Below are 24,033 nucleotides of genomic sequence, written 5' to 3' on the forward strand. Positions count from 1 at the left end.
AAAACAGAGCTTTTTCTGCTGTCTACACAGGTGTAATCGGTTACCCTGATTAGGGTAATCGGTTACACAGTCCCAAAATGGCCAAAAAAATAGTTTTTAGTCTGGGTAATCTGTTACCCTGATTAGGGTAACCGGTTACCCAAATTTTATTTTATTTTTACTTTTTTTTTATTTTTTTTTAAATAATGAATGTATGCATGTGCAGTAGGGTCATGGATCAGATGAAAATTGTATCAGGGTAGGGTGAATTTTGGGGTATGACAGCTGTCGCATCCTGCGAAAAATCAACCGGCGAGCCTAAAAATAAAACACACAGAGCCGCCACTGCACGTTATTTATCCCAAGATAGGGAAAGGAAACGCTCAGAGAAACCTGGAAAGACATGGTCTCGCGACCAGAGAGAAAAGGTTCGGGAGTCGGTTACGCGAGGGGAAGGTATTAGCACCCCTCACGTCCTAGGTACTCCTAGGGATCCACGTCCTAGAATAAAGAAAAGGTTGCTAAACATCACACACACACACGGGGAACGCAGGTGGGATTAAGAGGAACGGGCTCGATAAGGTATCGCACCTTATGCCTACATATCTTGTCTGGAACAAGAATCAGAGCCACTGTAGTTCGGCTTACGCACGCCAAACAACACAAAACATACAAACAAGCAAGGGTGGCAAACATGGAGCCCGACAACCACTGGATGGAATTACGTCGGCATCCGAACCAAAACACACTCAAAAGGGCAAACGTGGAGCCCGACAGCCAATCACTGGGCTTACGTCGGCATCCGAACCCAAACACACAGTCAGATAACAAATAAACGCACGCAAAAAGAAAAAGGTTGCCCGGAGCGGTCTCGCACGACCACCTGCCTACATACCTTGTCTGGAACAAGGATCAGGGCGATGTAGTTCCCCTGAAAGGGACTAAATTACTAACCAGAAACCGGGGAAAGATACACAACTAGGGAGCTGAGACTCGAGCCTAATGTTGTCATGCATCGTTAACCCTAAGTTCGGTTTTCTATCCTACTTGCATAAGCAAACTAACCTAACCAGGAAAGAAGCTAGCACACAAGCATACAATCATATATCATCAAATGAGAACAGGTATCTCAAACAAACATGTCAATCAGATATCCACATAACACGCACTATAGCCAAACAAGGGGGCTCAATCAATCAGGTTTGACTGCCTAAGCAATCGTCTGTACAGGCTGTGTTTGCTCTTAACCTTGCCATTACGAGGCTAAGGTGAAGCAGATGAAAGGATGAAGTGAGGATCAGACCTCACATCTCATATCCCTAACCAGGGAGAGCTGACAAATGAGCATGGGTCCAGAATAGGGGAACCCTTCTATGCTCGATGACTCTGACTCAACGTGCACTGCACAGATCTTGGGCTTTTGATCTCAATGCTACAACCATGTAATGGGAGCAAGGAGAAGACTCAACTGAATAGTGGGGGACAGGTTGCTTGTCCCTACCTTCCACCAATTGCCTTACTTGAAGGGCTTTTCCTGCTTGGCTTAAAAATAAACATACACAAGCATTGCCTCTTAAGGAGGACTTCAGACAATTTGCCCGGCCCGGTAACAGCCGGGTCTCCAGACTACATGAAGTAAGAAGGTTATACCTCAAATGCAAGTTGCTTAAGCAAAGCAAAGCAATAGTTCACAAGGAACTGAGCAACTAAAGTACCTGGAAACAATCAACCTCAGTCAGTACTCAATCAGACAAACTGTAAAGCAAACAGTTAAACAGCTTAAACAATACAACACAAAACAAGCCCAAGGCTTAAGCCCAAGCTCCAACACCTACAAAACAATGTTATGTTAGTGTACAAACATCCACAACATCAATCAAAATTGGATTTGGATCATTCTCCATGTACATTGCTTTTTTGATCCTGAAAAATCAAGCAAATATTAGCAACTAGACCACTAGGCCAAGCCTAGGGTCCAAAAGCAAGAAAAAAGTTAAAACAGCAAGGTATTCATTAACCAACATCAAATTAACATCAAACACAAGCAAACATCATTGGTCTCATGTTTATATCATCCACCAAGCTCATGTTATGCACAAAACAATCCATATTGGTTCAAATGAAGCACCAAACATACAAACAGAATTATTGCATTCAAATCCATACCAAAACACATCCAAAAATTCTCAAATTAAATACACCTAAACAGGGGTCAATCAAGGTCTACCATGTCAAATTTGAGCTCAATTGGGCAAATGGAACCATGTCAATGAAAATCAACAAAAACAGACACCATTTCATGCTTCAATTCATACCATCAATGCATACATCCACTTCAAAAATTCATATCTCATTGAAAACAAAAAAGAAATGGATGAGACCAAAACAAGGAGGTCCTAAAATGTGTCTAGTTCATGCATATCAAATTTCATGGCCATACAATACAATGTGAGCATTTCCCAATCATTCTACCAACCTATGTCATATGAGCTTGCACAAATGATCTCCAGAAATGAAAAATCATGATCAAATAGAAAATGCAGTGAACAATTCTACAAAAATTCATACAACATTACAACATGCCAACCAATCATCATGCAAAATTTCATTCAATTCTAACATGTATAGGTCACTCAAAAAAATCCTGCAAGTTGACATAATGAGGTGTGACACAAATTGTCACACCTAAGTTCCAGAATTTGCTGCTCTCTAACCAGGTATCCAAAATTCATGAAATTTACATATAAATAATCCTCAATGAGTTAAGAACCACCACAAAAATTTTCAAGAATTTATTCTACATTATGAGCATTTCATGATCAAATTACAAACATGTATCAAAAATGGACATACATTAGAAAACCCTAGGTCAATTAAAAAATTTGCCAAGCACAACTTTGACCAATAGGTCAAAAAAACCTACACTCAACAAGGAAGCTATAGAAAAAAATTTCCATATTTTTTGGATTTTTTTACTATTTTTTATGGATTTTTAAAGGTGTGTATGATTTTTTAAATATTTAGATTAACATTAATTAATTAATTGTGTTAATAGCAGTATGGTAATATTCTAGTTTTGGCCAAAACGACACAGCAGCATTTTAATGTGCTGGCGCTGCGTGAATGGATGGTCTTGGCGGTAAACAAAAGTTCAAAAAGGCCATGCGAGAATTCAGGATTGAACACGGGCTCTTTTTCCAGAATCGTGAAGAACGTTGCGTGTTCTTCGTCCTCCATCAACACCAGCTTCGGCCTCAAGAAATTCTCCACCAAATCAAGCAAATGATACACCGATGGAAAGGTCTAAGTGTGAGGATCTCAAATACATAATCAATTTCACCTAATTCCTAACACAACTCACGGATCGATCGAATAAAGTTTCTCACTCAAAGCTTCGAGTCGCGATTTCTCTCAACTCGCTCAACCGTTTTATAAACCGCAAGTTTCACGCTAACCTACGATGAACGATCTACACAATGCATATAACAATTTACAAAACCGTGAGATTCGAATTCGCACCTTTGTTTGCCGACAGTTGCGATTCGTGATGAATTTGGATGTGATTCTTCAAAACAGTCCAAGCTTGATGATAGGGAAGATGAATGGAGGTGTTAGCCTAGCTTGAATTTGCTCCAATCATGAGAAATTCCAATTCACCATTGTTGAGCATTCTTTGGACAGTTGTGAATCTTGAGGATTTGGAAGTTGCTTTGTCAAAACAGTAGAAGAAGAAGTGGAATGAAGATTGGATCAACAAGAATTTCCAAATTTCATCAAGAATTGGAAGAGTTTTTGTGGTTTTTGTGTGATGTGTTCTTGAATGTTCTTGAGAAAATGTGAGAGAATGGAGAGTTTTTAGATCTGAATTTTGGTGAAATGAAATTCTGTTATGATTAGGAAGTGTTTTAGCTTATATATCAATGCTTAATTGTCCCTTAATCCACTTAATTAACCAAATGCATTGTTAAGTGAAAAATGTCATTTTCAAAGGAGGGGTAAAATTGGAATTTCATCATGACAGCTAGTGCCACCTGTTTTGACAGCACATACACCTTCTAAATAGCATATGTGAACTGTAGAAACTTGCCTCATGCTCATTGGTTGCTCCATTCTCAAATTCACCATGTGTATGCATTTGGTCCATTTTTGTCATTTCCATTTTTCATGACAAAATCCAAATTAAAAGCCTTATGCATGAAATGAAAATTCAAACACATTCTAAATGCCATTCCTGAGGTGTTGGAAAAAGTCCCATTCAAAAATTCCAACTATTTTGAGATTTGGACGATTTTGCCCCTGGTCCAATTCAGTTGTCCAGTTGAAAAGTGACTTTTTGCCTTGGCCATTTTTGGGAAAATCCAATGATTCACCCTCAAAGTACATGTCAAATGGAGTTTGTGCATATAAAGAACTTGCAATTTGGACAAAGTATGTGGTAGTTATGGCCTCCTGATTACGGTCTTTTCTGAAATTCACTGAGCCATATTTTGCAAACCGTACATCGAATTTTCAAGTTCTTGGACTTTTTGGAAAGGTGAGAACAAGATCTACATCTGTCATGTTGAACAATTCTTCATTTGAAGCTTCCTTGGACTTCTGTTTTTGAGGTCAAAAACTTTCCATTTTTGGAAACTTCAGCTACAAGTCACTTTCTATTTTTGGCAGTTTTTGTCCTGACTTGACTTTCTTCAGTTTTAAGCTTTGCAATGTCATTTAACACTTGTTCCAACATGAATGAAGTGTATCCAACTCATTTCCACCCCCAAATCCATCAGATCATGTACAGTTGACCACAGTTGACTTTTCATCCGATAGATGAATTTGGCAATGCATTGATCAATCTGAGCCCCAATCTTCAACTGAAATGGCTCAAGGGTGAAACCCTAGCCTCAATAAGCACAATAATCACAAAATGAACCTCATCTCCATCTCAAACCCATCTCCTGATCCAGCCCTGCTTGGCCCCATACAACTGATTAGGGTTGACCAGTGGTCAAAACCCTAATCTCAAGGAATCTTCTTCAATCTTCTGATGACATCCCACCATGATGATGATGATGTATCAATTCAATCAACATGAAGACCAATACCCTTGAGAATCATGAAACCCTAATTCACAGTCCAATCCTCAGATGGCCATGATCAGTCAATAAAACCCTAGGCTTGCACCTTTGAACTCCCTCATCTCCTGATCAAGACTTGGGAAGATGGCTTGCACTATGTAACCACATGTTATGCAATATGAAATGCCTAATGCCCTAAAATGATATGCAAATATGTTAATGCTAGTCCCAAGAGAGGAGGGCAAATTTTGAGGTGTTACAGCTGCCCCTATTCAATCCACTGTGAACCTGTCGATACGGAATAGCCTCGGCTTTCGGATGATCAGGATGAAGAGTGATTGAATACCAAGAACAGACGAACAATTTGCACTCTGATGGGATAATAATTAACAACGCCTGTCAGCATCGGCGAAGAAACAAACTCTGAACGACGTCGACCTGGATACCAAAATAAATGGTAACGCAGGGATAACCATGGTCTGATCACCACACATCCACGCGGGATTATCACCTCTTCTTTTTTGCTTTTCTTGAACCCCGAATTTTCTTTTCTCTCCTTTTCTTATTTTCTTGAACCCCGAAATTTTTCGCGCAAACGATCCTCGGACCTCTGCATTTGAACCCCGGAAAATGCCTCAACACTCCTCCTTTGCCAAAATAATGAACCCCAATCTCCAATTTGAACCCCAGTCGCCTGACGATAACTCTCGATCGCCAGAGTGAACCCCGTTCTCCAGAAAATGTCGCAACATCTCCCTTTCTCCATCTGAACCCCGTCTCCAGAAAATGTATCCACATTTCCTTTTCTCCATTTGAACCCCAGGAAATGCCTCAGCATATCCTTTTCTCCAATCTCTCGTGATAATTCCGCTGGCAACGTCGGAAATAACACCAAACCACTCTGAGGGCGACATGTCAGAGGGTACACCTTCATAAAGAAGGTAACATGTGTAACTCTTCCTCAGAAGACACCTTTAACGACCTCCATTGGCCTCAGCCAGAGTCTAAGGTGACACATGAACAGAAGACGCTCCTAAGGACCTCATCCCGGATACAATCTTCAACTCCAATATCCATTTGAACCCCAGAAAATACCTCAGTATCTCCTTTTCTCCGTTTGAACCCCGATCTCCAGAAAATGTCGCAACATCTCCTTTTCTCCATTTGAACCCCGGAATCGCGCTGATCGCGTAACGTCTTCTGATATCATTTCCATCTCTGTCCGACGGAAACATTTCCTCCAATATCGCACTACTGGGGAACACTGCTGAACTGACGTCATGATGCTAAACTCCTCAGAGTAACATCTTCACCCTCTATCTCGCACGACAGAAACCTCCTCCAGTATCGCACTACCGGGGAACTTGCTTTGATCAAATCATGAGGCTAAACTCCTCGGAGTAACACCTTCGCTGTCTGGCAAAAACCACTTCTCAAACAGTAACCACGGCTTGAGACTAGCTTATGCTCACAATGATGCATGATTGATTTTTTCTGCGTAATGCTCCATAATTATGGAAATGCTACGCGATTATTTATTTTTCTATGCAATATGCTATGCTTATTTTTTCATGATGAATGCATAAAAAGGTATCCCCCTCAAGGGACTCTCCTGGGGAGCATGAGACACTCTGCTGAGGAACTCGTCACCGCTCCAATTCCACCCTGCTGGGGAACAATACTGCTGCTGGGAAATAGGCAACCCTTGCTGGGGAAGAACCTCCTTTGCACCCAATCCGCTCGAGAAACTGCTGGGGATAAGCATCACCAACACTCTGTGGGGATACAACAATCTTGACTTGCTGGGGATATCAATCCTGATTCCGCTTCGGGAAAACCCTCACAGATACCTGCTGACTCCGCTGGGGAAACACTCACAGAGACTCTGCTAGGGGAATAGCAACCTCCAGGCTCAACTGGGGAAACATCAATACATCACCTGCTGGAGATAACCACCTGACCCTGCTAGGGAATGCATACTACTCCGCTGGGGACAATCCATGCAATCCATAGGTAGAATCAACTCAGCTGGGGATGCAAAAATCCGTCCACTACGGGAATTCGTTCAATCCACTGGTAGGATGAACACTTCTGGAGAGATATGTCATTGAAAAAAACCCGCTCCACTCGGGGAACTGCAACCTTCTGGCCTGGCTGCTGAGGAAACACCGCTTTACCTCTGCCGGTATAACCATCCTGACTCGGCTGGAGAAGTCCACAGACATCGGATCTGCTGGGGAGCCAGCCCTATAACTCTGCTTGGGGACCTAGCTGAGGAAATGAGAACAGTTGGTACAGAACACCCATCGACTCGTCGAACCACGGTATCCACCTCCCAATCTCGTATCAGCTTTCCACTTTTGAGAATTCCCATACTCGTCTGGACCTTTTCTGCTCCATCATCTTATATTCCAAGTCACTCCGCGCTCGACGAGAGATGTACTCCTGGGAGTTATACAGAAATTTCAATCTTTCGACTTTGAAGAGTCTTCTTGATTAATTTCAAGAGTCGTCGGACGTCTCTCGTCGTCTCTTCGTCCTTTCTTCATGCACTCGTCCCTGATCGGACTCTGCGGGGAATTACATACTTTCAAGTCTTCCGACTTTGAAGAGTCTTCTTGATTACCATCAAGGAACGTCGTACGCCGCAACGTCTTCGTCATTCTTTCATTCATTAGTCCCCGAGCGAACTCTCTGGGGATTTATTACAATGCTTCCACATCACAACCTGCAAGTGAGTGAAAATATCTAACAGTTCCTGCAGAACAGATCATTAGATAAAACCGTGCCCCAGGCGTGTCAAGATTTCAACACTTGGGTCACTCAACCTTCCAAATAAGATTTCAAGCTTTCAATCTTATAAACATGCATTGGAAGGAAACCCGTATGTTTTTAAAAATGCAAGATTCTTTATCAAAATAATCTGGATGTTTTTGCAATCAAAGCGGTAATGAGAACAAAAAAACAAAATTATTTGACTGAATATGCATTTTATTGATTGAAAAATGTGTGGCTCAACTGAGCAATACAAAGGGAGCAATTCCTGAAAAGAGGTAATTGCGCTCAAAAGGAAAAATCTATCCTAATGGCAATGTGAAACCCGTAATCTCATCGAGTTCCAACTCGGTTACACCCCATATGTCCTCAGACTCTCCGTGCTTTCTGCCTTCTGAACAAAGCGATTCTGATTGATCCCTACCGGGTATTATCCATGATGCTTTAACCAAAGCGCAAACGATCATGCTAGACGCAGTTGTTCGTTTCAATCCCTCTTTTGCATGGACCGCCCTTTCAGGTTTTCAGTCCACCGGGATACCCTTTTTTGCCCAAGTCGCCTCTTCAGGTTTTCGACTTGCCGGGTGTACATTTTTCATCTTATCCCTAATTTTTGCCCGAACCTTTTTCTGTTTTTGGTTCGCCGGGATGCCCATTTTTGCCTAGACTATTTTGTTCTTTTCGTCCAGCGGGTCAATTTATACGAAGTATTTTTTAACTGCGTCCGCATTCACAGGGGATGGAAAATCCTCGCCATCCATGGTCGTTAACAACAAGGCTCCGCCAGAGAAAACCTTCTTGACCACGAATGGACCTTCATAATTCGGTGTCCATTTGCCCCTACGATCGTTTTGAGGAGGAAGGATCCTTTTCAGCACCATATCACCTACGTGATAAACCCGAGGTCGCACCTTCTTGTCAAAAGCACGCTTCATCCTTTGCTGGTACAATTGCCCATGACAGATGGCTGCTAGCCTCTTTTCCTCAATCAGGCTCAACTCTTCATATCGGGTCCTTACCCATTCAGCCTCTTGCAATTTCACGTCCATCAGGACTCTCAAAGAGGGAATCTGAACCTCAACAGGTAATACAGCCTCCATCCCATATACCAACGAGAAAGGAGTTGCCCCAGTAGATGTGCGCACCGACGTTCGATACCCATGCAACGCAAACGGCAACATCTCATGCCAGTCTTTGTAGGTTACCACCATTTTCTGCACAATCTTCTTTATATTCTTGTTGGCTGCCTCAACCGCCCCATTCATCTTCGGACGATAAGGAGAAGAATTGTGATGCTCAATCTTGAATTCCCGGCACAGCTCTGCCATCATCTTATTGTTCAAATTAGAACCATTATCAGTAATGATTCTCTCGGGAACCCCATATCTGCAAATGATGTCTCTCTTGAGAAATCTGGCCACGACCTGCTTCGTCACATTCGTATAAGAAGCTGCTTCAACCCACTTGGTGAAGTAATCAATAGCCACTAATATGAACCGATGACCATTCGAAGCTGTAGGCTCAATCTTTCCAATCATATCAATGCCCCACATAGCAAACGGCCATGGAGATGACATTAAGCTCAACGGATTTGGAGGCACGTGCACCTTATCAGCATAAATCTGGCATTTATGGCACTTCCGCACGAAATTAAAACATTGGGCCTCCATTGTCATCCAGTAATAACCTGCTCTCAGCAGCTTCTTCACCATCGCATTCCCACTGGCATGGGTACCGAACGATCCCTCATGAACCTCTTTCATCAATTGGCTTGCTTCTGCATCATCAACACATCTGAGCAAGACCCAATCAAAATTCCTCTTGTACAAAACCCCATCCTTATTCAGGTAGAACACCATGGCTAACCTCCGCAGAGTCTTTCGATCTTTCTTGACGCCCCCTCAGGATATTCTTGCGTCTCAAGATAGCGCTTGATATCATAATACCACGGCTTCTCATCATCAGGTGCTGTATCAACAGCAAACACATAAGCCGGTCTATCCAGACGACCCACTTCCACACTGGGGAATTGATTCCACCTCTGCACCTTAATCAAGGCGGCTAGAGTAGCCAAAGCATCTGCCAAAGGATTCTCCTCTCTAGGCACATGATGCATCTTCACCTTGGTGAAAAACGTCAACAATCTCCTCGTATAATCTCGATACGGAACCAAATGAGATTGATGCGTATACCATTTTCCGTTAACCTGATTTATCACCAGAGCTGAATCTCCATATATGACAAGGTTCTTGATTCTCAAATCAATCGCCTCTTCAATCCCCAATATGCAAGCTTCATATTCAGCTACGTTGTTGGTACATTCGAATGTTAGCCGGGCAGCAAAAGGAATGTGAGACCCTTTCGGCGTAACCAAAACAGCACCAACACCGCTTCCATTCACGTTAACGGCCCCATCAAACATCAGAATCCATTCGGATTCAGGGTCAGGCCCCTCCTCCGGGATTGGTTCCTCGCAATCTTTCGATTTGAGAAACATGATGTCCTCATCAGGGAATTCAAACTTCATCGGTTGATAATCATCAATGGGTTGCTGGGCGAGGTAATCAGACAATACACTCCCCTTAATTGCTTTCTGAGAGGTGTACTGTATGTCATATTCTGTCAAAATCATTTGCCACCTCGCAACCCGTCCGGTCAATGCTGGCTTCTCAAAAATGTACTTGATCGGATCCATCTTGGAAATCAATAAAGTGGTATGAACCAACATGTACTGCCTTAGTCGGCGAGCAGCCCAGACCAAAGCACAGCAAGTTTTCTCGAGCAGTGAATATCTTGTTTCACAGTCGGTAAACTTTTTGCTAAGGTAGTATATGGCATGCTCTTTTCGACCAGACTCGTCATGCTGCCCCAATACACACCCCATAGACCCCTCGAGGACTGTCAGGTACAGAATTAACGGTCTTCCCTCCACAGGAGGCATCAGAATCGGAGGCTCCTGCAAATACTCTTTATTTTTTCAAACGCCGCTTGGCAATCATCATTCCACCTGACCGTTTGATCTTTTCTCAACAATTTGAATATCGGTTCACACGTGGCTGTTAAGTGAGATATGAACCGTGAAATGTAGTTCAATCTACCTAAGAAACCACGAACCTCCTTCTCTGTTCTCGGTTCAGGCATTTCTTTTATTGCTTTTACTTTTGCAGGATCAACCTCAATTCCTTTCTCACTTACAATGAACCCCAGCAGTTTACCGGACCGCACTCCGAACGTGCACTTGTTCGGATTCAACCTCAGTCTGAATTGTCTCAGCCGGTCAAACAACTTGGCCAGATCTACCAAATGCCCCTCTTCTGTCTGGGACTTTGCTATCATGTCATCAACATAGCATTCAATTTCATGATGAATCATATCATGAAACAAAGTCACCATGGCTCTCTGATAAGTAGCACCGGCGTTCTTGAGACCGAATGGCATCACCTTGTAACAAAAGGTGCCCCACGGTGTGATGAACGTTGTTTTCTCCATATCATTTGGCGACATTTTGATTTGATTATAGCCAGAAAAGCCATCCATGAAGGAAAACACCGAGAACTGAGCTGTATTATCTACCAACACGTCAATGTGAGGTAGCGGAAAATCATCCTTCGGACTAGCTCTATTCAGATCTCGGTAGTCCACACACATTCTCACCTTCCCATCCTTCTTCGGGACTGGCACAATGTTCGCAACCCATGGCGGATAATTAGTGACAGCAAGGAAACCAGCATCCCACTGCTTCTGCACTTCCTCTTTAATTTTCATTGCCATGTCAGGTCGAGTTCTGCGCAACTTCTGCTTCACTGGAGGACAATCTGTTCTCAACGGTAGCTTGTGCACAATGATATCGGTATCCAACCCTGGCATATCTTGATAAGACCAGGCAAAGATGTCGACATACTCTTTCAACAACACTACCAATCTGCTCTTGACACTTTCCTCCAAAGCAGCCCCGATTTTCACCTCTCTTTTGACCTCGTCGGTACCCAAGTTCACGACCTCAATCGGCTCTTCATGCGGCTGAATCACCTTCTCCTCTTGTTTCAACAACCTGGCTAATTCCCCTGGCAATTCACAATCTTCTTCGTCTTCTTCTTCAGCAAGATAGATCGGATTGTCGAAGTCATACAAGGGTGTAACAGGATTGTTATCAATGAGATCCGGAGAGGAATCGCATCTGCATGAATGTTGATTCATGCATTGCTTTAGAACCGGTGTGAGAAATTTAAAAAAAAGGGAAAATGAAAACATTGCCATTTTTATTTGTTTTTATTTTTTTAAACTGCAAAAATAAATGAAAAACAGGGAACACCGCTTTTAACTGAAAAACATCCTTTTATTAATGATGCAAAATTCTGCAAATTTAAACATGAGGTGGCCCTTACAATGGACCATTACGTGTCGGGCAACACGCATGGTTTGCATGCAAATAAGAAAGAAAACAAGAAAAATATTACTCTTCGAGGAGAGTGACCCGGATGATTTCCTCGGCCTTCCAGTTGTGGATTTCCATCCCTGGTTCGCACGGCGTTATCCACCGGTCCATGTCACAGTCGTTGTCAGTATCTTCACCCATCATGCAGATGTGGTCCGGATCCAGCATTCCGGCACTCGTGAAAGTTACAGACGTACGACCCCCTCTTCCTCGTCCCAAGCCTCGGCCTGGTTGATATCCAACCCCAAAACGGTCTTTTTTCTCAGGGACCTCCATTATTCTGCCCCAACCGGGAGCTTCCCCGCTTTTTACCACCTCAGCAGCCTGTTTGTACGAAGCGATGGATGGTTTCTCCTCCTCCTGCTTAGCAAACAGAGCATTCTCCACCTTGACGGTTTCAAATGCCTGACTAGGCGTTTCCCATATCTCTCCATCCATCTCCACATACTTAAACGAAGACAGGTGGCTGACAAAGATGTCTTCCTCTCCGCAGACAGTAACGACCTGGCCTTCCCAGATATACTTGAGCTTCTGGTGTAAAGTCGACGTAACTGCTCCCGCAGCATGAATCCATGGGCGACCCAACAAGCAACTGTAAGCTGGTTGGATGTCCATAACATAGAAGGTTGACTTAAACACTTCTGGGCCAATCTTCACTGGCAATTCCACCTCCCCAAATACAGCCCGCTTTGACCCATCAAATGCCCGCACAATCAGATCAGTCGGGGTCAAAATCAGCCCATCACAGTTTAGCTTCGCTAGGGCTTTCTTAGGCAACACATTCAAAGAGGAGCCGGTATCAACCAGCACATGCGAAAGCACGGCTCCCTTGCATTCCATCGCAATGTGTAAAGCCCTATTGTGGTTCCTTCCATCTACGGTCAAATCCATATCAGTAAAGCCCAACCCATGGCTAGCATGCACGTTGGATACGACCGTCTCTAACTGGTTGATTGTGATCTCCTGAGGAACATAGGCTTTCTTCAATATCTTCAATAAAGCCTCCCTATGACCCTCAGAACTCAACAGCAGTGAAAGAATCGAGATCTTAGAAGGTGTTTGCTGCAAGTGATCCACCAATTTATACTCCGACTTTTTGATGATTCTCAGAAACTCTTCAGCCTCATCATCAAATTTGTTATCCGACCCCGCAGGCGCCGGTGTCATCACAGGAGTACCTTCATTATTCACCACAAATTTTCCTTTCGCCCTGGCTAAAGCCTCGGCCTTTTCTTTCTTCTCTTTTTCTTCCTCCCCCCTCCTCAAAGCGTCGGGAGCAAACAATCTTCCGCTGCGAGTGAAACCACTGGGACCGGCATTATCCACCTTTAGCACGGTGGTTTCACTAGCAGATGACTCTTCAACCTTCTCACCATTACAGTATACCTCCCCACCATAATGCCAAGGTACGGCATCATCTTTGTCATATGGAATCGGCCCAGGTACCGTGATGGTAACTGGAGCCTCCTCCACCAGGTTAGACAAATCAACCGGGTCATAGAAAATGGTTATGGTGGAGACCTCCTCCTTCTTCCCTTCAGACTTCTCGATCACAATCTCCCCATCGTCCATCAGCCCCTGGACATGCTTCCTCAGAAGCTCACAACCATTTGCAGAAATAGTGCACTCAGCACAATCAGATCCGCAGCCCGGATAGACCCCATTCCTCAACAACTGCCTTTTGACCTCAATCAAAGGCGTCTTCAGCTGACCAACCTCAAACAGCCCCACTCTGCTCTCCTCAAAGATGGCATTCACCCCCCTCTGACCATGCGCGGGCATGGGATTTGCGTTGACGTTGGGAGATGGAGCAAAATTAATAGCCTTGGAATCCACTAGATCCTGAACTGTGTGCTTAAAAGCTTTACAGTTCTCAATATTATGCCCAGGCGCACCTGAGTGGAATTCACATTTCGCAGTCTCATCATAACTGGCTGGCCTCTGATCAGGTCTCAAAGGTGCCAGAGTTCTAGTTTGCACAAGGCCCAAATCCATCAACTTTTTGAACAAAAAAGCATAGGTCACCGGAGGCCTATCGAATTGTCTGTCCTGCGCTCTGCCCCGGACTTGATAACCAGCCCTTTGTGGTCTCTGTTGAAAGGGTTGTTGTCTCTGTTGTTGTTGCGGTTGTGCTGACTGAGACTCAGCGGGAATTGTTACTGCAGCAGTGTGCTGGAAGTAACGGTCCCTACTGGGTCCGCGCTGTGTATAGACTGCACTGGTGTCTCCTTCCTTCTTTCTCTGACCGTTATTACCGAACGGTTTCTTCGTTCCTGAAGAAGACGCAGATGCACCACCCTGGATTTTACCCAGCTTTAACCAACTCTCTATCCTTTCCCCCGCCACCACAATGTCGGAGAAGTTGGTGACAGGACAACCTACCATCCTCTCAGCAAATGGCCCCTGCAGGGTCCCCATAAACAAATCAGACATCTCCCGATCTACCAACGGAGGTTGAACTCTGGCAGCCAACTCTCTCCACCTTTGCGCATACTCTTTAAAGCCCTCATTATGTTTCTGAGACATACCCTGCAGCTGGGTACGACTCGGAGCCATATCTGCATTAAACTGGTACTGCTTAAAGAAAGCATCTCCCAAATCTTGCCAGCTTTTGATATCGGACGATCTCAACTTGGTGTACCATTCCAAGGAGCCTCCAGACAGGCTGTCCTGGAAAAAGTACATCCACAGTTTTTGATCCGCGGTGTATGCCGAGATTTTGCGGACAAATGCCTGGAGATGAGTTTCCGGGCAAGAACTGCCATTGTATTTGTCGAATGCGGGCGCCTTGAATTTTTGAGGGATCACAATTCCCTCCACCAATCCCATGTTGGACATGTTTACCACCCCAGGCGTGGCATAGCTCTCAAGCACTTTGATTTTCTCAGCCAGCAGCTGGATTTCCTTATTCTGAGGAGGAATGTCATAAGGCACAAAAGGCTCATTTCGCATAGAGAACTGGTCAGCCTCTCTATCTTCCTCCTGATCTTCGTCAAACCCATAAAACGGAGGCACAAAGTTGTCTTTCATGTTCTGACTAGGCCCAGGTTGACCAGCAGCACCAGCATTATTCACCAGACCAACTGTTGTCCTCTTTCCACCCTCACGAGATCCCTGCCCCTGGTTGGAGACTCCATCCAGGTTGACCCCACTGTTCTGAGCAGAAACCCGCTCGAGTTTCTCAACTTTATCTGCGAGAGCCTTCTGACCAATGGCAAAACCTTGCATTATATTGATCAGTTCGTTCATTTTATCTTTCAATTCCAGCATATCAGCACTGGGAAGCTCCATGAGTCTGGGTGTGTTTCTTCTTGTGTAATATCGGTGAGGGCGAGTTGAGTGCAAGGGTACTACTCTTCGAGCGCGAGCAATGATTCCTGTCACAAGCAAACACGTTAGTAATAGTCACCTGCAAAATAAAACACAAGTTATCATGATTAATGCATGTATGCAGTGTCTATCCATACGAAGGACACTTTGTCTCTCGACCCTGGCATCATCGAGACAAATAATAATCCAGCATCAATATTCTGATTAGCAGTGTTTGATTTTGCCGTGCAGATCGGAGATATGTGATTTAGCATGATACCCCCAACCATGTGTGTGCTCGTGAGAGTGCATACAGCAAAGCAAATAAAGCTTGAAAACCAATCACTGAATGAAAAATCACCATCACATAGCAAAAAGTGCACAGTCAGTGCAATAGTCATACATCAACCAGATAAGGTCAGATACAATCCTCCAGAATAGGAAAGAAATACAAACAAGTGAATTCCGTCAACAAGCCTGACGGTAATTCACAACAAAAGAAAGATCTAACTGGATGAGGGTCCCGCAGATGGCCCTATCTCGCCCTCCATCCTCGCGAACTCTGCGGCGAACCTGAGCTCTATGTTCTCCTGCTGTAGTCTTCCAACTTCCTTCTGATGAATCTTCATCTGTCTGAAGTAGTGGTCTCTCTCTGCCATGTAATGATCTCTCTCGGCCCTGATCTTTGCTTTCTCCGCCTCCCACTCTGCAGCGAGGACTCTGGCTCTCTCATCCCTCTGATCCCTGACTAGGATTTGCCTCCTCTTCTCATCTTCTATCACCTTTGATGCTCTGAACAGCTTCTCCTTAGTGATATCATGCTCCTTTGCTGAAGATGCCAAAGCCTGACTAACCTTCCCATAGTAGGCTGTATCCATCTCAAATCGCTTGGTCTCCAAAGCATGCCGCTTATCCTGATCTTCCATCTTTGCTTTGAGCTCCTGATTAGCTCTCTGAACCCGAGCGACACTCATCTCCAATTCCGTCTTCTCTGCAAGTAGCTGATCTCGTTCCCGCTTCACCTCTAAGAACTCATCCATGCTGACAGAAGAACTTGGACCCTCAATCCTAGGACACACTGAGTCACCTCCAGGGAACGGTAGAAATGTAGACTCAATCCTCTTCCGCAACCAATCCTCAAATAGTGGAAAATACCGGCAGTTGACTTTGCCATAAGGAACCTTACCCCTCCTCTGGATATCTCGCCATTCGTCCAATACCTGCCTCAGCTTGGTCTGGTTACCATCAATCGGGAAATAGAAGGACTCCTGAATCTCTCGCCCGAGAGGAGGACCCTCTATAGCAAACCCCATCTGTCTCCGGAGAAGCATCGGGTTGTAATTAATGCAACCCTGAACTCCCACCAAAGGCACATTAGGTAAACTCCCGCAACTGCAGATGAAGTCCCGACCAGCTAAACCATTATGAGTCCAAGCAATGTCATCAGCCCGCAGACCCATCAATCGAAAGGACCACTTCACACTAGGATCAATCTGAGCAAAGGCACCTCGGGAAGGCAAATATCCCATGAACCACTTAAAGAGCAACTGAGAGCAGCATCTGACCAGACCCCCACGCCTCTTCTCATTCCTGTTATGCACTGAATAGTAGACATCTCCAATCAGGGTAGGAATAGGGTTTCTCTGCATAAACAACCTGATAGCATTATGGTCCACGAAATTCTTCTGGTTAGGAAACAGAACGATCCCATAAATGCTCACAGCAATCAGAGCACAAACCGTCTTCCAGTTACCCATTGCAGCATGTTCCTTGGCATTAGCCTCCAAGAAACTCAAATGAAACCCAGGTAGCTTTCCCTTTTCCTTCAAACCTTCCTTGACCATTTCCGGACTCAAATAAAGAGCACGTGAAATTCCAAGGACATCTGGCTCTGCTCTGGTGACATGAAAAGGAATCTGATCACGGATCTGAATACCCAGGATGCTGACATAATCCTCCATCAGAGGTCCCAACAGATAGTCTGGAAAAACGAAACACCTCAACCCAGGGTCATAGAACTGAAGAAGAGTGTGGATGGCGCTCCTGTCGCAGTCAGTGAGTCTGAAAACCATCTTCAGAATACCGCCGTATGACTCTCTAAACATTCCCACATGGTCAGGAGTAATCAATGCTATCATATCCTTGAGCACACCAATCTCTGGATCAAAGAAACTGTAAGCAATGTTGTTCTTCAAACCGGTCCTCATATTGGAGCAGAAAATCTCTCAACCAGAATCTCGATCAAAAGTGTCCCTGCATATGGGTAAACATGGGTTAGATGCAATTAATGCAAAATGTAATGATGCTGATGAATGAATGCAATGCGTTGCCATCCTCCAAGCCATCTGATCATTTGCACTGAATCTGGGCTCTGAACTGATCATAACCATCTGAGGAATGTACAATCCCAATTCTGACCCACGGGTTCCGAAATAAACGGAAGACGGATACATCATCATCACCATCATCACCAAACCATATCCGAGTAGACACATCACCCTTATCTGAATCGGCCCGGGGAACCCGAAATAAACGGATCCCCACTGATAAAATATCTCGGCCCGGGGAATCCGAAATAAACGGATCCCCACTGATAAGTCACGGACAGCACTCCGGCGTCACAGCAATAAATGACCATAAATCCGACTTATAATTATGTCTCTGAATCACAGATCAAAAGTCACCATCTGAAGGCTATCTGAACAAACATCTGACAGAACAACCCTCCCCTCACAGGTAAGTTCTAATCAAGTCATCCTAAGGCGGATAATGGTCTCGACAATCGGGCAGAGATACTCAATGGGTTTGCCCTTTCGGGTGTGCCATTGTAGCTCCCTTAAGATCGTCTAAACCAAAAAATCCGGGAAAAGATCGGTCACCAGAGTCAACAACTCAAATGGAGTGACTCAAACAAAGCGGAATATCCACAGAGATGAGCACTATCAAGTGAGCCTCGTCCGGCTTGTGGCACATCACGCCGCCAGGCACATGTTGACTTAACATGAAAGAGGCAACGTGAGACCACACTAGTCCTAGGTGTATACTCGGGCCTGGGTTTTAGCCCCACTCAGAACACCCACCCCACACAACAAAACCACCTGCAGAGGACAGCAACAACATGATAGTATGATGCATGCAAACATTTAATGCAAATATATACACACTGGTTAGAATAATAAATGCAATAAATAACACAAACAAGCAACCTAAACTAATCCTAGAACGCTAGGAAAGACTCGCTTAGGGACGATGGACCAGCATAGGTCTACATCGCAAGTCCCCAGCAGAGTCGCCAGCTGTCGCATCCTGCGAAAAATCAACCGGCGAGCCTAAAAATAAAACACACAGAGCCGCCACTGCACGTTATTTATCCCAAGATAGGGAAAGGAAACGCTCAGAGAAACCTGGAAAGACATGGTCTCGCGACCAGAGAGAAAAGGTTCGGGAGTCGGTTACGCGAGGGGAAGGTATTAGCACCCCTCACGTCCTAGGTACTCCTAGGGATCCACGTCCTAGAATAAAGAAAAGGTTGCTAAACATCACACACACACACGGGGAACGCAGGTGGGATTAAGAGGAACGGGCTCGATAAGGTATCGCACCTTATGCCTACATATCTTGTCTGGAACAAGAATCAGAGCCACTGTAGTTCGGCTTACGCACGCCAAACAACACAAAACATACAAACAAGCAAGGGTGGCAAACATGGAGCCCGACAACCACTGGATGGAATTACGTCGGCATCCGAACCAAAACACACTCAAAAGGGCAAACGTGGAGCCCGACAGCCAATCACTGGGCTTACGTCGGCATCCGAACCCAAACACACAGTCAGATAACAAATAAACGCACGCAAAAAAGAAAAAGGTTGCCCGGAGCGGTCTCGCACGACCACCTGCCTACATACCTTGTCTGGAACAAGGATCAGGGCGATGTAGTTCCCCTGAAAGGGACTAAATTACTAACCAGAAACCGGGGAAAGATACACAACTAGGGAGCTGAGACTCGAGCCTAATGTTGTCATGCATCGTTAACCCTAAGTTCGGTTTTCTATCCTACTTGCATAAGCAAACTAACCTAACCAGGAAAGAAGCTAGCACACAAGCATACAATCATATATCATCAAATGAGAACAGGTATCTCAAACAAACATGTCAATCAGATATCCACATAACACGCACTATAGCCAAACAAGGGGGCTCAATCAATCAGGTTTGACTGCCTAAGCAATCGTCTGTACAGGCTGTGTTTGCTCTTAACCTTGCCATTACGAGGCTAAGGTGAAGCAGATGAAAGGATGAAGTGAGGATCAGACCTCACATCTCATATCCCTAACCAGGGAGAGCTGACAAATGAGCATGGGTCCAGAATAGGGGAACCCTTCTATGCTCGATGACTCTGACTCAACGTGCACTGCACAGATCTTGGGCTTTTGATCTCAATGCTACAACCATGTAATGGGAGCAAGGAGAAGACTCAACTGAATAGTGGGGGACAGGTTGCTTGTCCCTACCTTCCACCAATTGCCTTACTTGAAGGGCTTTTCCTGCTTGGCTTAAAAATAAACATACACAAGCATTGCCTCTTAAGGAGGACTTCAGACAATTTGCCCGGCCCGGTAACAGCCGGGTCTCCAGACTACATGAAGTAAGAAGGTTATACCTCAAATGCAAGTTGCTTAAGCAAAGCAAAGCAATAGTTCACAAGGAACTGAGCAACTAAAGTACCTGGAAACAATCAACCTCAGTCAGTACTCAATCAGACAAACTGTAAAGCAAACAGTTAAACAGCTTAAACAATACAACACAAAACAAGCCCAAGGCTTAAGCCCAAGCTCCAACACCTACAAAACAATGTTATGTTAGTGTACAAACATCCACAACATCAATCAAAATTGGATTTGGATCATTCTCCATGTACATTGCTTTTTTGATCCTGAAAAATCAAGCAAATATTAGCAACTAGACCACTAGGCCAAGCCTAGGGTCCAAAAGCAAGAAAAAAGTTAAAACAGCAAGGTATTCATTAACCAACATCAAATTAACATCAAACACAAGCAAACATCATTGGTCTCATGTTTATATCATCCACCAAGCTCATGTTATGCACAAAACAATCCATATTGGTTCAAATGAAGCACCAAACATACAAACAGAATTATTGCATTCAAATCCATACCAAAACACATCCAAAAATTCTCAAATTAAATACACCTAAACAGGGGTCAATCAAGGTCTACCATGTCAAATTTGAGCTCAATTGGGCAAATGGAACCATGTCAATGAAAATCAACAAAAACAGACACCATTTCATGCTTCAATTCATACCATCAATGCATACATCCACTTCAAAAATTCATATCTCATTGAAAACAAAAAAGAAATGGATGAGACCAAAACAAGGAGGTCCTAAAATGTGTCTAGTTCATGCATATCAAATTTCATGGCCATACAATACAATGTGAGCATTTCCCAATCATTCTACCAACCTATGTCATATGAGCTTGCACAAATGATCTCCAGAAATGAAAAATCATGATCAAATAGAAAATGCAGTGAACAATTCTACAAAAATTCATACAACATTACAACATGCCAACCAATCATCATGCAAAATTTCATTCAATTCTAACATGTATAGGTCACTCAAAAAAATCCTGCAAGTTGACATAATGAGGTGTGACACAAATTGTCACACCTAAGTTCCAGAATTTGCTGCTCTCTAACCAGGTATCCAAAATTCATGAAATTTACATATAAATAATCCTCAATGAGTTAAGAACCACCACAAAAATTTTCAAGAATTTATTCTACATTATGAGCATTTCATGATCAAATTACAAACATGTATCAAAAATGGACATACATTAGAAAACCCTAGGTCAATTAAAAAATTTGCCAAGCACAACTTTGACCAATAGGTCAAAAAAACCTACACTCAACAAGGAAGCTATAGAAAAAAATTTCCATATTTTTTGGATTTTTTTACTATTTTTTATGGATTTTTAAAGGTGTGTATGATTTTTTAATAATTATTTAGATTAACATTAATTAATTAATTGTGTTAATAGCAGTATGGTAATATTCTAGTTTTGGCCAAAACGACACAGCAGCATTTTAATGTGCTGGCGCTGCGTGAATGGATGGTCTTGGCGGTAAACAAAAGTTCAAAAAGGCCATGCGAGAATTCAGGATTGAACACGGGCTCTTTTTCCAGAATCGTGAAGAACGTTGCGTGTTCTTCGTCCTCCATCAACACCAGCTTCGGCCTCAAGAAATTCTCCACCAAATCAAGCAAATGATACACCGATGGAAAGGTCTAAGTGTGAGGATCTCAAATACATAATCAATTTCACCTAATTCCTAACACAACTCACGGATCGATCGAATAAAGTTTCTCACTCAAAGCTTCGAGTCGCGATTTCTCTCAACTCGCTCAACCGTTTTATAAACCGCAAGTTTCACGCTAACCTACGATGAACGATCTACACAATGCATATAACAATTTACAAAACCGTGAGATTCGAATTCGCACCTTTGTTTGCCGACAGTTGCGATTCGTGATGAATTTGGATGTGATTCTTCAAAACAGTCCAAGCTTGATGATAGGGAAGATGAATGGAGGTGTTAGCCTAGCTTGAATTTGCTCCAATCATGAGAAATTCCAATTCACCATTGTTGAGCATTCTTTGGACAGTTGTGAATCTTGAGGATTTGGAAGTTGCTTTGTCAAAACAGTAGAAGAAGAAGTGGAATGAAGATTGGATCAACAAGAATTTCCAAATTTCATCAAGAATTGGAAGAGTTTTTGTGGTTTTTGTGTGATGTGTTCTTGAATGTTCTTGAGAAAATGTGAGAGAATTGGAGAGTTTTTAGATCTGAATTTTGGTGAAATGAAATTCTGTTATGATTAGGAAGTGTTTTAGCTTATATATCAATGCTTAATTGTCCCTTAATCCACTTAATTAACCAAATGCATTGTTAAGTGAAAAATGTCATTTTCAAAGGAGGGGTAAAATTGGAATTTCATCATGACAGCTAGTGCCACCTGTTTTGACAGCACATACACCTTCTAAATAGCATATGTGAACTGTAGAAACTTGCCTCATGCTCATTGGTTGCTCCATTCTCAAATTCACCATGTGTATGCATTTGGTCCATTTTTGTCATTTCCATTTTTCATGACAAAATCCAAATTAAAAGCCTTATGCATGAAATGAAAATTCAAACACATTCTAAATGCCATTCCTGAGGTGTTGGAAAAAGTCCCATTCAAAAATTCCAACTATTTTGAGATTTGGACGATTTTGCCCCTGGTCCAATTCAGTTGTCCAGTTGAAAAGTGACTTTTTGCCTTGGCCATTTTTGGGAAAATCCAATGATTCACCCTCAAAGTACATGTCAAATGGAGTTTGTGCATATAAAGAACTTGCAATTTGGACAAAGTATGTGGTAGTTATGGCCTCCTGATTACGGTCTTTTCTGAAATTCACTGAGCCATATTTTGCAAACCGTACATCGAATTTTCAAGTTCTTGGACTTTTTGGAAAGGTGAGAACAAGATCTACATCTGTCATGTTGAACAATTCTTCATTTGAAGCTTCCTTGGACTTCTGTTTTTGAGGTCAAAAACTTTCCATTTTTGGAAACTTCAGCTACAAGTCACTTTCTATTTTTGGCAGTTTTTGTCCTGACTTGACTTTCTTCAGTTTTAAGCTTTGCAATGTCATTTAACACTTGTTCCAACATGAATGAAGTGTATCCAACTCATTTCCACCCCCAAATCCATCAGATCATGTACAGTTGACCACAGTTGACTTTTCATCCGATAGATGAATTTGGCAATGCATTGATCAATCTGAGCCCCAATCTTCAACTGAAATGGCTCAAGGGTGAAACCCTAGCCTCAATAAGCACAATATAATCACAAAATGAACCTCATCTCCATCTCAAACCCCATCTCCTGATCCAGCCCTGCTTGGCCCCATACAACTGATTAGGGTTGACCAGTGGTCAAAACCCTAATCTCAAGGAATCTTCTTCAATCTTCTGATGACATCCCACCATGATGATGATGATGTATCAATTCAATCAACATGAAGACCAATACCCTTGAGAATCATGAAACCCTAATTCACAGTCCAATCCTCAGATGGCCATGATCAGTCAATAAAACCCTAGGCTTGCACCTTTGAACTCCCTCATCTCCTGATCAAGACTTGGGAAGATGGCTTGCACTATGTAACCACATGTTATGCAATATGAAATGCCTAATGCCCTAAAATGATATGCAAATATGTTAATGCTAGTCCCAAGAGAGGAGGGCAAATTTTGAGGTGTTACAACAGCTACCCCTATTTAATCTTCTTGAACCTGAATGTTTAGATAGCGGCGACTTCCACAAATCCAAGGTAAGAGAGGATTAAATAAATAAAAATATCCAAAAAAATCACCCTACTGTGAATGAAATGAA

The 24,033-nt window shown here is 43.3% G+C and overlaps 1 protein-coding gene across 1 annotated transcript; it reads right to left on the reverse strand.

Moving 5' to 3' along the window:
* Positions 1–15,907: 15,907 nt before the first annotated feature.
* LOC127086464 (uncharacterized) lies at positions 15,908–22,443 on the reverse strand. The gene is made up of 3 exons (XM_051027226.1): positions 22,096–22,443; positions 20,224–20,288; positions 15,908–17,814 (listed from the first exon to the last, which is right to left on the reverse strand). Exon 3 carries the CDS (start codon positions 17,766–17,768, stop codon positions 16,068–16,070), a length of 1,701 nt encoding a protein of 566 aa, XP_050883183.1. The 5' UTR covers positions 17,769–17,814; positions 20,224–20,288; positions 22,096–22,443; the 3' UTR covers positions 15,908–16,067.
* Positions 22,444–24,033: the final 1,590 nt, after the last annotated feature.

This window comes from Lathyrus oleraceus, chromosome 5 (assembly GCF_024323335.1).
Source record: "Lathyrus oleraceus cultivar Zhongwan6 chromosome 5, CAAS_Psat_ZW6_1.0, whole genome shotgun sequence".
Lineage (NCBI taxonomy): Eukaryota > Viridiplantae > Streptophyta > Magnoliopsida > Fabales > Fabaceae > Lathyrus > Lathyrus oleraceus.